Raw genomic sequence first — 12039 nt, 5'->3', positions numbered from 1 at the left:
TCAGTAACAGGTCATTAACAGGTCAGTTACAGGTCAGTAACAGGTCAGTTACAGGTCATTAACAGGTCAGTTACAGGTCATTAACAGGTCAGTTACAGGTCAGTAACAGGTCAGTTACTGGTCAGTAACAGGTCAGTAACAGCTCAGTAACAGGTCAGTTACAGGTCAGTTACAGGTCAGCAACAGGTCAGTTACAGGTCAGCAACAGGTCAGTAACAGGTCAGTAACATGTCAGTAACATGTCAGTAACAGGTTAGTAACAGGTCAGTAACAGGTAAGTAACAGGTCAGTAACATGTCAGTAACATGTCAGTAACAGGTTAGTAACAGGTCAGTAACAGGTCAGTAACATGTCAGTAACATGTCAGTTACATGTCAGTAACAGGTTAGTAACAGGTCAGTAACAGGTAAGTAACAGGTCAATAACATATCAGTAACATGTCAGTAACATGTCAGTAACAGGTTAGTAACAGGTCAGTACAGGTCAGTAACATGTCAGTAACAGATCAGTTACAGGTCAGTTACAGGTCAATAACGGGTCAGTAACAGGTCAGTTAAAGGTCAGTAACGGGGTCATTAACAAGTTGGTTAATAATCAGTCTGGTCCTTATGTTTTGTTCAACAAAAGGAATTAAAGGACTTGCTACTTGCATTATAGTTTTAATCTGGACTAAACTCAAATTATAGCGACCGGAGGCAGAATGTTTTAACAGGGTGATGTTTAAAGGCACCAACATTTTAATTTAATCTTTTTCATGGAAAAACTTAAATGATAAAATCACCTTCAAGTGAGTTTCTGGCTGCCAATTTCCACAGATCATCAAAGATTGGGAAGTGATCGACGACCTTCAAGTAGAAATGCGAACAGGAAGTGAAAATCCTGAAGTTCTGACCACTCCAGGAATCTGTGAAGGGTATCTTCTCAAGAGAAGAAAGTGGCCTCTCAAAGGCTGGCACAAGGTGAGAAGTCAGCACATCGTGGAAAATGGAGCCATAATCATTATTTTAACGTTATTCTTTTGTCACATTTCAGCGATACTTCGTGCTGGAAGCAGGAATCTTACGTTACTCCAAAAATCAACAAGATGTAAGTGAAAATTTAGTCTTTATAATAATAAACATCAAATTTCATAATACTATCAACAAAAAATATGTTTTAGATTTTTATACAATAAATATTAAAAATTTTGCATTAAATTAGTTTTTCTTCTGTGCACGACAAATTACTCACTTTTCTGCACATTATTGATTTACCGTATTTGCCGGAGTATAAGTCGCATCAGTCAAAAAACGCATCATGAAGAAAAAAAACATATATAAGTCGCTTCGGCGTATAAGTCACATTTATTATGCTGTTATTTAATGGTCAAAACAACTCAATTTTCGCCTAAGGGGCGCAGCGCCATCCATCTATTCATCCATCCATCCATCCATCCATCCATATCCATCCAACCATCCATCCATCCATTGCGACTGGAGCCGCTAGCTCTCCAGCGTTCCTCCGCCTGCACCAGCTGAGTGAAGCGAGCGCGCACGGGAGGACTCGCTGTTGCAGTTCTTAGAAATTTAAAGCGTCAGTCAAAAATTGCGTTATAAATATGTATATAAGTCGCTTCGGCTTATAAGTCACAGGACTAAAAATTGACTTATACGCCAGAAAATACGGTCGTTTAATTTCACGTTGAGACAAAAAATTCAAAATAAATATTTAAAAGAAAATCTCCTGGCTGCAACATTTTCTAAAGATAAAATGTGGAAGCAGCTTACGCGTGAATACAATTTGTCAAATCTAATATTGTGTGAATGATTATAGCCTTGAGCTGAGGTCTTTTAAATGTTTATAGTAGCTATGGTTTTGTTAATATTAGCATTTAGCTACAGTTTTGTAAATATTTACTTTTAGTCACAGTGTGCTAATTTTTGTATTAATTACAGTTTTCATAATTTTAACCTTTAACTACTATTTTTAGTTTTTATCTAATCTTTTGAAAATTTTAAATTTTACCTATGAATTTGCTAATTGTTACACTTTTAGCTATGTTTTAGTTAACTTGGGGTTTTATCTACTGTCTTTTCAATTGAGTTTTACTTTGAACAAGCTTTTTAAATAAATTGCATCAGTCTTTTTTTTTTTTTTTGGTCTGGTAGTGTCATTTATTTATGACATAATTTAAGTTACTATTATAAATGGTTGTATTTAATAACAAGTTTTGACAACTTTTAAACCTGCTTGTTTTACAAAAGGTATCCAGGGGACGAGTCCAGGGTTCGTTAGACGTCAGCCTTGCTGTGATGTCAATTAACAAGAAGTCCAATCGGATTGACTTGGACGCAGGAGACATCCTCTACCACATGAAGGTAAAGGTTTAACTCCCGCTGAGCGGTTTTTACCTAATAGATGTATTAGAATTTAAAAGACACATATTTTTCCACCAAGGCAAAGAGCCATGAACTCTTCTACATTTGGGTGACCAAGCTGAAAGCGCACCGCCGGTACAAAAAGAACGAGACAGCGTTCGCCCACAGCAGCATCCTGCAGACGCTGTCCCACTCAGCTTCAGCCGGTCAGGCTCTGAGAAATGGAGATTTGGTGAGAATAAAATAAAATCAAACATAACTTTCTCAACAGATGATCCAAAGTGAGTCTTACGGTAGCGTCTGTGTCTTTTTGCCTCTGTTATGTTAGCGGAGCTCTGCAGGGATGGAAGATTCAGCCGGCGGGTCAGGGGTTCTGCCTTCAGCCAATACCGCTGTGAACACCAAGGTGTCGGCATGGCTGAGGCAAAGCCACGATCCAGATACCTGCGTTCAGGGTATTTGTCTGTCAGATCTTATGAGAATTTTCTCCTCTTCTACAGCCCTCCCATCAATTGTGGAGTCCCTCAAGGATTAATCTTGGAGCCATTTGTTTTTAACACTGGACATAATATCCTTGGATTTCATTGCTATGCAGATGATACACAGATTTATTTTACCTTAATTTCTGAAGACTCACATCTGTCATTTTCACCCTACATTTGACTAAAACGTTGACGTAAGGGTTAATAAGGGAGAACGTGCTTTTTAGCAGCAGCCCGGAACAGCACATTTATTATTGTTTATTCTTATGGCTTTTACTTTATTTCAAAGTTTGTTTTTATCGATAATGTTATTTTGGCTATTTTTTTAGTGTGGATTGCAACATTTGTCATCTATGACTGTTCTGAATTTGCTTTATAAATAAAACTGGTTTGGTTTTCAGAGCTGAACCGTTGTAATCTGGACCTTTCCGAGCTGAACCGTTTAATTCAGCAGCTCCAGACGCTGGAGACGTGTCAGGCTTTCACTAATGGCGATCTGCAGCGTATCATCAGCATACAGGTGCGCACAGACTTCCAACATTTTTCATGCGCCTGCAGAAATTAAGTTTCAAATGAATGGAAAATTAAGTAAACCTTTTTTTGGAGCAGAATCTCTCACTCGAGAAACCAAAGAAGACAAAGTCGGGAAAAATACGGGGTCATTCCCGCACACTGTCCAGAGTGGAGGCCCTGGGCATGGTAAGAGTCGATAAAATCATTAGCATTTTTAGGTTTAAGATGAATTTAATGGACTAAGTGCATATATGGAATTACTCTAAAGCTAAAGGACTACTTAGCTTTAGATTCATTTTACATTTAAAGTTTTATGTTTGTTTTGAATGTCTAAAAAGATGACATCCCAAAAACCAAATAACATTTTGGGCTTTTCTTTTATCTAATCCAAAGCCTATTCGTGGGATTTCCAAATCGGTGAGTTGTGACATCAAACAGCTTGATCTATACCTCGGTGCAGAACACCATCTTGACTAAAAATGGCTGTGTGAGATGAAGCGTAGTGTGCATGTAGATGTAGCTGAAGTTCCTGTCAGCGTCACGTGAAGCCAAGCTGATGCTTTCTTATCAAACCAGTGACACCAGCTCCGAAAGTGACAGCTAACAGGGGACCTGTTAAACTAACCAGTAAATCCTTTGTCCTGTTCACCTCACAGCTGTCCTCCAGTCACCTGAGCAGCTCGTCCCACCTCGGTGCATCAGTGCCCTCGATCCCCGACTACGTCTGCTCTCAGCTGTCCCCCCACACCGTCTCATCACCCGAGGGCAAGAAAATCCAGCAGGACATCTGCGCCGTGTCACTGCGGGGTCAGCTAGACAAACACACTGAAAGATATTTTTAAAATAAACTCTTGAAGTTTGTGGAAATATCTGGGAAAACTTCCATCCATCTCTCGGGGGTCATTGGTGTCCATATCCAGCAATCATATGCAAGAGACAGGGGACACCCTGGACAGGTCTCCAGTCCATCACAGGGACACATAGAGGCAAACGAGACAAACAACCACTCACCTAGGGACAATTTAGAGTTACCAATCAGCCTAACATGCATGTTTTTGGTCTGTGGGAGGAAACTGGAGTACATGGAGAAAACATGCACGTCAAGAACATGCAAACTCCACCCAGAAAGACCCCCAGCCGGGTTTTGAACTGGGGCGACCTGCTTGCTGAGAGGCAAGTTCTACCAGCAGCTCCACCGTGCTGCGTGAAATATCTGGGAAAACTTGATAAATATGTTAATATTGAACAATGCGCATACACAAAGTGAAGAAACTGCTTTTTTTGTGTGAAAATGCAGTTTGAACATTAAAATTGGCTGCAAAAGCTACATTTGAGCTGTTAAAGTTAGAAACAAACAGAACAGAAGCTAAAATGAACAAAACACAAGCTAAAAGCTAAAAAGTGCACAACAACGCTAGAATATAGAAACATCAGAACAGTAGCTAAAAGCAGCAGATCAGTAGCTGAAATTAACACAATATAGCTAAAATTAACAAATGAACCCATAAAAATAAATTGTGCAAAACATAAGCCAAAGTTACCAAAAAGATGCTAAAGTTAAAATGAGCAGAAAAAGTTCAAAGTAGTACAGATGTTAACACTAAAATAACCTTAAATGTTATTATAAATAGCAAAATAGATGCTAAAGACAAAATAAGCAGTAGCTAAAAACTGTATTTAAAGGCTAAAAGAAGCAGAATAGTAGCTAAAAGCCAAATGTAGCAAAAAAAAAAAAGTGTAGCTAGAAGCTAATTGTAGTAAAATAGTAGCTAAAGGTTCATTGCAGCATAAGAAGACAAAATAAATTAAAAAACTGCACATATTTTAGCAGAATAAATTTAAATTTGTTTATGTTGGCATTTAATTTTAATTTTAAATGGTTAAATATTTTAAATGGCAGTGCAGTGGTTAGAGCTGTAGCCTCCCAATGAGAAGGTCAAAGAATCATCCTGCATGTGCAGTGTGCATGTTCTGTCCGTGCATGCGTGGGTTTTCTCCAGGTACTCCGGTTTCCTCCCACAGACCAAAAACATGCATGTTAGACTGATTGGTAACTCTAAATTGTCCTTAAGTGAGAATGTTAATGGTCTTTTCCCAGGTGAAAATTAAATATACTTAAGTATACTGAAATTTAATATATCAAATTTATTTTTGAAATTGTAGAAAAATACATTGTACGTAAGTGTGCTATTTTGAAACAACTTATTTTGTACTTAATACATTTTAGTTGATTTAAATATATGTAAAGTGTATTCAATCTACTTTAATGTGCTAAAGTGGTTCAACTTAAAGTGTACTTATTATACTTTTAATGTATTTCAATACACACTTGTTTTATGCTTGAATAATACATTTAGATTTTATTTTAAGTGTATTTAAAATGTCTTTGCTTAGTACTTTTAATGAAATTATTATATATTATAAATATAAGCCTTTATTAAATACCTTATAAATGTGCTAATATTCAATATAACAAGAGGTTTGTACATTTAAATTTATTTATTAAACACAAAAAGTTGCATACAGTACTAAAGAGTAACAAATACTTAAAAAATGAAACATTAATACTTACAGTTTAATTTAAAAGAGTGTAAACATTAATATTCTAAAAAGAGGAAGCACGGTGGAGCAGTTGGTAGAGCTGCTGCCTCTGGTTCAAATCCCGGTCCGGGGCCTTTCTGGGTGGATCTATGGTGCCCCTGCCTCTCTGAACGGGTTGATACATGAATAATTAGAACAGCACAACAGATCAAAACTAAACAGGAAAAACTTGTTGTTCCTCTGTTTTACATCCGTTCCAGTTCTGGCTTCTCTTAAGTCGGTGCATGAAACTCTGTCCCTGGAGAGGCAGAAGCTGCAGGAAGCCTGGCAAGCCAACGACCTTCACCAGCCTCACTCGTTAGATCGGGTAAGACGACGACGCTTGGCATGTTTTTTTATTTTCTGACATTGTCTTGATGTTCCTCCATCTTTCTCTCCATCAGCCTGCGTCGTCACTCGGGCCGCCTTCAGTAGCCGACTCGGCTGCAGAATATTTTGATGCCAGTGACAACATCCTGTGGGGCAGTTCCTCTGAGGTGTCTGATGAATCTGGACTCAGTGATGGGAGCACCACAAACTCTGAGCCGGAGGAGGGACACGGTGAGTGAACGTAAACCTGCAGCTTCGCTCTGTCCCTGCAGAACGTGCCATTTTAATTTATTCATTTTCTCTGACAAGTTGACCCTTTAGTTTCAAAACAGAAAATAAATTAGACTTTTGTATACATCCCAAGATGTTAGAGCTCAGAGTGTGTGTTGTGAATGACCCTCAATTCCTACAAGGTCACGTTTTAGCTCAACATCTGGAAACTTAACCCAGTTAGATGTTTTTGTCAACACTCCCGATTACAAATCCATAAACCAAATTCAAATGAGCCACCTCTTCCAGCTCTTCTGGGAGGACAGAGACTGTAGGGAGGCGTCCAGGGAGCATCCTTACCACAGGTAGGGTAGGGACGTAGACTTAAAGGAGCTTCACCTTGCAGCATAGCTCTCTCTTCACCAAAATGGACCGGCACAGAGTCTGCAGTACTGTGGAAGCTGCACCGATCCTTCTGTTGATCACACGCTCCATTTCCGCCCTGACTCATGACCAAAACCCTGAGATAACTAAACTCATCGACACGAGGCAGAACCTCATCCTCAACCCAGAGAGGCCAACCCTTTTCCAGCTGAGGGCCTCATGTTTGGAGGTGCTGTTGTTAACGGTTTTTATTACTGTTGTTACTAAATCTACAGCATCAACCACCAGAAAGTACCATGCAAGTATTTCCAGGAGTCCTAACAATGTTGTGCTTAAGAGCACTGGACGCCGAACCACGTTACCTGCTCATTGTCCTGACAACAGCCACGTAGGCCTCGTGGCCATCCTCTACAACAACATAGGCAAGAACCTCTCACTACTAAATATTTAAAACCAAACTTGTAAATTGGCTGTTTGTTTGAAATGCCTGTGCTTTTTCTCCCCCAGGTAAAGATTTAGCTCGAGTCTCCATGCCAGCTGCTCTGAACGAGCCCGTCAGCCTTCTGCAGAGGTTGTGTGAAGAGTTGGAGTACAGCGAGCTGCTGGACACGGCGAATAACACCCCAGACCCATTCCAGAGGATGGTAAGACCGCCTACGGTAATGTAGTGATATGGCAAGAGTAAACAGGTGTGCACACCTTTTAACAGGTGTGCAGTTATAATAATAAATGCGGATGACCTCGATTAAAATAGTGGTGGATTCTTGGCAATGTTGTGATCCCCTCACTTGAATTAAACACAAAAACCCAGTTGGTTAGTCACGATTCTGTAACGTTTCTTGTAAGTTTGAATAACAACAATATGAAATTATGGCAAGTGTGAAATAAGAATGAATAACCAATAGTATTATTTCAGAGGTGGATGATGTAAAATAGTTTAAACTTTGAGGAGAGATGTTATAATGTTTAAAAATTAAAGTTTCTGAGGTTCGTGAAGTAAACTCTAAGTGTCTAAAAAGAACCGACTGGCACTGAGTCTAAAGTTGACCTTCATCAGGAGGAAGATGGCTTGTCCTACCAGAAGACATTCTCATCATGACCACGATGGATACGATGGAAAGGAGCCGGTGTTTGTCGTCCCAGGAAGTTGTAAGCTCTCTCCAGAACTACGATTCATTCAGAACGACAGCGCCATCGTTCCGGGGTGTTTGAGAGAGTTCTGTGGACTTTCGCCACATTTCAGCCGGCTGACTCCATCCAAGATGGAGGATGGAGGGAGCCTGGCTCACCACAGCTAGAAAAGCCACGAAGAAGACAGCGACTTGAACGTTCTCCTCCCCTGAGTTTCAGTTTTACCTGATTCTAGAAGGGGGGGGGGCTATGCAAATTGTATCCAATCACCGCAATTCTGACCAACAAAATGGGCGTTAACTGAGTTGCATAAATTAATTTTGATGAGATAACTCACCTCCTCTCAAAGTTTAGAGGGAAAACATTGTTTGTTTACCCAGTAACACCTGTTTACCCAGTAACACCTGTTTACCCAGTAACACCTTGCTTAAAAACATCATTTTCTTCACAGATGTACATTTGGGTTTTTCACACAATACTGGTACACAACAGGGGTTCTGTTTGAAACTCTGTCCAACTGGCAAACTTCCTTCGTTGCCATGGCGATCACATGCCTCTTGTCCTGGGGTATGACAAAGTTCTGTCCTCTGTTGCATGCAGATTAATGACATGTCGCCCTGTCTGACTTTTCAGGAAAGGGAGTTGATAAACTTTGCAGGAAGTAGATCCTGTAAGGAGTCATTTTGTCTGGCTTTGCTCAGGAAAGGGATGAGCAAAGAGGGGGAGGAAGAGTTTAGTTCCAGTGTCTCTGAGGACAGGATGTGGACCTTCTCTGAGGGACGTAGAACACTACAGTAACATATTCATGTGCCCAGTGATCATATTTCATACAGCATCAAAGAAAATCATTTTCTGTTTCTGGTTGCATAAACTAAATTAACAAATATTCATATTTATATTAAAAAACTCAAAAAGACTTGTATATTTTTTGTATTTCGTCTCATCCAGGTTTACATTGCTGCCTTTGCCATTTCTGGTTATAGCACTGCAACCTTCAGAAACCGCTACAAGCCCTTTAACCCGGTGCTGGGGGAGACCTTCGAGTGCATCCGAGAGGATCGGGGTTTCCGCTTCATCAGTGAGCAGGTATTTTATTAACGCTGAATCAGCATTCGCACCAAAGTTTTCCTGCTTTATTTCTTTTTTTAAATTCACACAATTTATTTCTGCATACTTTATGCTATTTATTTTGGTATTTTTAGCTCTTGCTTTGTTATTGGCTTTTTCTATTTTTTTGTTTTTTATTTAGTTTCTTTCATCTGTAACAACTCATTTTTTACCTCTTCAGTAAATTTCAGTTCTCTAGCTCTTGTCTCTTTGTTTCATGTAGGTAATGGTAGCATGGGGAGATTAATTATAATAAAACTTAGGTTTTTATTGGTAAGACTAGATGAGCTTATCATCTTCGCTCGGTAAATTACGATAGCTCACTTGATTTACACGTTAACATTGGGTGATTTAGGGATTCAATAAAATCATAGTCTCTCAAGAAATGTTATAGTCATAATTTTCAGATAGTTGTAAATAAATGCAACTAACTAAACATTCCTCAACAAAGCAATTTACTTCTTAAACGACAAAGTTAGAGCTCCTCATTAAGACCTTTTATGATGTTTTGATTATTATATTATAAAATATTTCTGTGCTGCATCTTCCCTCCTAGTCATTCAAGTAATTTAGTAATTTCTTGGTTTGTATCTTATCTAATACGAAACACCTACAGTTGTAGTTTTGAAAAAAAAAATAAAAAATTAAAGCAGTCATTTTTATTTTTTTTAAACGAATTTCTCAAATGTTCTCAGGTCTGCCATCACCCGCCCATCTCAGCCTGCCACACCGAGTCAGAAAACTTCTCATTTTGGCAAGGTGGGACTTGTGCTATCTCACTAAAATTTCTTTTTGTTCTTGATTATATCATCTATTCATATCTGGCTATGAAATACTTTTAAAACAGAGATGCACCGAACAATCTGCCTGAAATCGATACCGGACGATTTTCACATTGATCGGCTCAAATCGGTGACTGTCCAAACAAATCCGAAAAAAAACCCAACAATCATTTATTTCCTTTTTAAACGGTTAGTTACGAGAAATCCTAAATTTTAAGGTTCATGAATGCACCATCAAATATGTCTTTGGTGTGTATGTTTTTTTTTTTTTTTTTTTTACCGTGAGTAAAGAAAAGCAAAACATAGACATTTGTAATTTGTGCATAGAAGAAATAAATTGTGGAGACGCCACAACCCAAACATTTGCAAAGTTTAATCCGACATTTAAAACTGTGTCACCTGCAAGAACATAAAACTAAGCTGAGCAGCTAAAGCTCAATGAAAAGATAAGGGTTAAACGGAATGGTTTGTGGTTTTTGAAGTGGCGTTCTGTGGAGTTATAATTTCATGTGGTGCACTTATTTTTATTTACAAAGTTTAAATTGAACACATGAAGTTAAATGCCTTTAGTACATTTTGAGTTTGTCATGATCTTAGGTGCTTTTATGTTTTAAGTAAAAATAAGACAAAGGTTTGCAAAGAAATGTCATGTTTTTGAAGTGGTGTTCTGTGGAGTTATCAGTATCTTACCTTCAAACTTTGTCTTTAAAGACTTGTGCTTTGGTGCACAAAAGCTGATATTGTTTTATTTTCTTCATTTTCTGTTGCATTCTAAACCACTACTTTTGTGCAGATCCTGAAACCCTATTTATTTTATGTTTACCCTATTTTATTGTTACCCTATTTATTTTGTTTTATTTTATCTTAGCAACATAATTGTTATTATTAATATTATTGTTATTATTATTTTGAAGAGATATAAAGCCTGTAACCTACTGCAGTTCAAAAATAACCTAGGTAGACCAAAGTTTTTTTTATGGTAATATAAATTACAGCTGATTTTTAATACAAAAATTGAAAGGAAAAAAAACCTTGCATGAGTTTGAGTTAATTTATGGAAAGAAAATCGTATAAAAAATTGTTATCGACAAGTCAGAGTTATTTTAAAATCGAGTATCAGACAGTATCGGCCCACAAAACCAGAATTGGTGCATCTCTATTTTAAAATGCTATTCCTGGACTTGTAGATAATGTCCAACATCATCAGCGTATAATGATATCTCTTAACAGACCAACGATGGAAGAATAAATTCTGGGGGAAGTCTCTGGAGATTTATCCGACAGGAATGGTCAATGTGACTTTATCAAGGTAAATAATTGTGTATTAGATGAGGCTCTTTGTTTTGTAATATCATTACTGTTCTGTCAAAACAGTAGTATTGTACATATTATCTTTGGTACGATAATGCGTGTTGATATCATTACATAACAGGTGTGTACCCTGTAAGTACCATATAACAAGTAACTTTATAATACAGCCTAGTCTCCGTAGTACCAGAGGATAGAGGTAATGTTGAGCTGAAAGCCCTGACATCAACATTAAGCACTAAAATTATAAACACAGTGCACATTCATTCATTCAACCTTTATCTATACAGTTTAGTTCCCACTGAGCCTCGAGGACTCATTTACAAGAGTCATGTGAAAAGGTGTGAAAGAAATGCAGAGACAGAGGGAATTAGACGCAGTAGAGGTGTTCTCAAAAGAGTTGGGGATTCTACGGTGGCCCTGAGGTATAAATGAACAACATTTGAAAAAACACAACAAAAACACAACAACATTTGAAAAAAACTGAATTACATTAAATCAAAATGGAAGCAGCCATAGCAGAAGTAGTGAAAAAAACAAATTACATTAAGCTAAAGTGGAAGTAGCCAAAGCAGAAGTATTGAAAACCATTTGAATTACATTAAGTCAAAGCAGAAGTAGCCAAAGTGGACGTAGTGAAGAAATACTGAATTACATTAAGCCAAAGCGGAAGTGTCCAAAGCGGAAGTAGTGAAAAAAATGGAATTAGATTTGATAAAACGGAATTACATTTAGCAAAAGTAGAAGTAGCCCAAGCGGAAGCAGCATTAGCGGAAGTAGTGAAAAAACGGAATTACATTTAGCCAAAGCGGAAGTAGCCAAAGTGGAAGTAGTGAAAAAAAAATGGAATTACGT

At 38.0% G+C, this 12039-nt stretch overlaps 1 protein-coding gene across 1 annotated transcript in view; it reads left to right on the top strand.

The window, feature by feature from the left end:
• osbpl7 (oxysterol binding protein-like 7) overlaps positions 1-12039 on the top strand; it is a 17063-nt gene that overhangs the window by 185 nt on the left and 4839 nt on the right. The window contains exons 2-17 of the mRNA XM_037691248.1: positions 816-959; positions 1033-1086; positions 2244-2357; positions 2437-2589; positions 2686-2812; positions 3241-3359; positions 3449-3538; positions 3746-3769; positions 4009-4159; positions 6154-6260; positions 6337-6493; positions 7132-7278; positions 7364-7500; positions 8936-9073; positions 9790-9853; positions 11107-11185. Coding sequence (XP_037547176.1) covers positions 816-959; positions 1033-1086; positions 2244-2357; positions 2437-2589; positions 2686-2812; positions 3241-3359; positions 3449-3538; positions 3746-3769; positions 4009-4159; positions 6154-6260; positions 6337-6493; positions 7132-7278; positions 7364-7500; positions 8936-9073; positions 9790-9853; positions 11107-11185 — 1805 coding nt within the window. The remainder of the gene's footprint in view (positions 1-815; positions 960-1032; positions 1087-2243; positions 2358-2436; positions 2590-2685; positions 2813-3240; positions 3360-3448; positions 3539-3745; positions 3770-4008; positions 4160-6153; positions 6261-6336; positions 6494-7131; positions 7279-7363; positions 7501-8935; positions 9074-9789; positions 9854-11106; positions 11186-12039) is intronic.

The sequence above is a fragment of the Nematolebias whitei genome, chromosome 17 (genome assembly GCF_014905685.2).
Source record: "Nematolebias whitei isolate Nwh7 chromosome 17, NemWhi1, whole genome shotgun sequence".
NCBI classification, from domain to species: Eukaryota; Metazoa; Chordata; class Actinopteri; order Cyprinodontiformes; family Rivulidae; genus Nematolebias; species Nematolebias whitei.
Note: the sequence above shows the minus strand (reverse complement) of the source record. Positions and strands in the feature narration are given on the sequence as shown.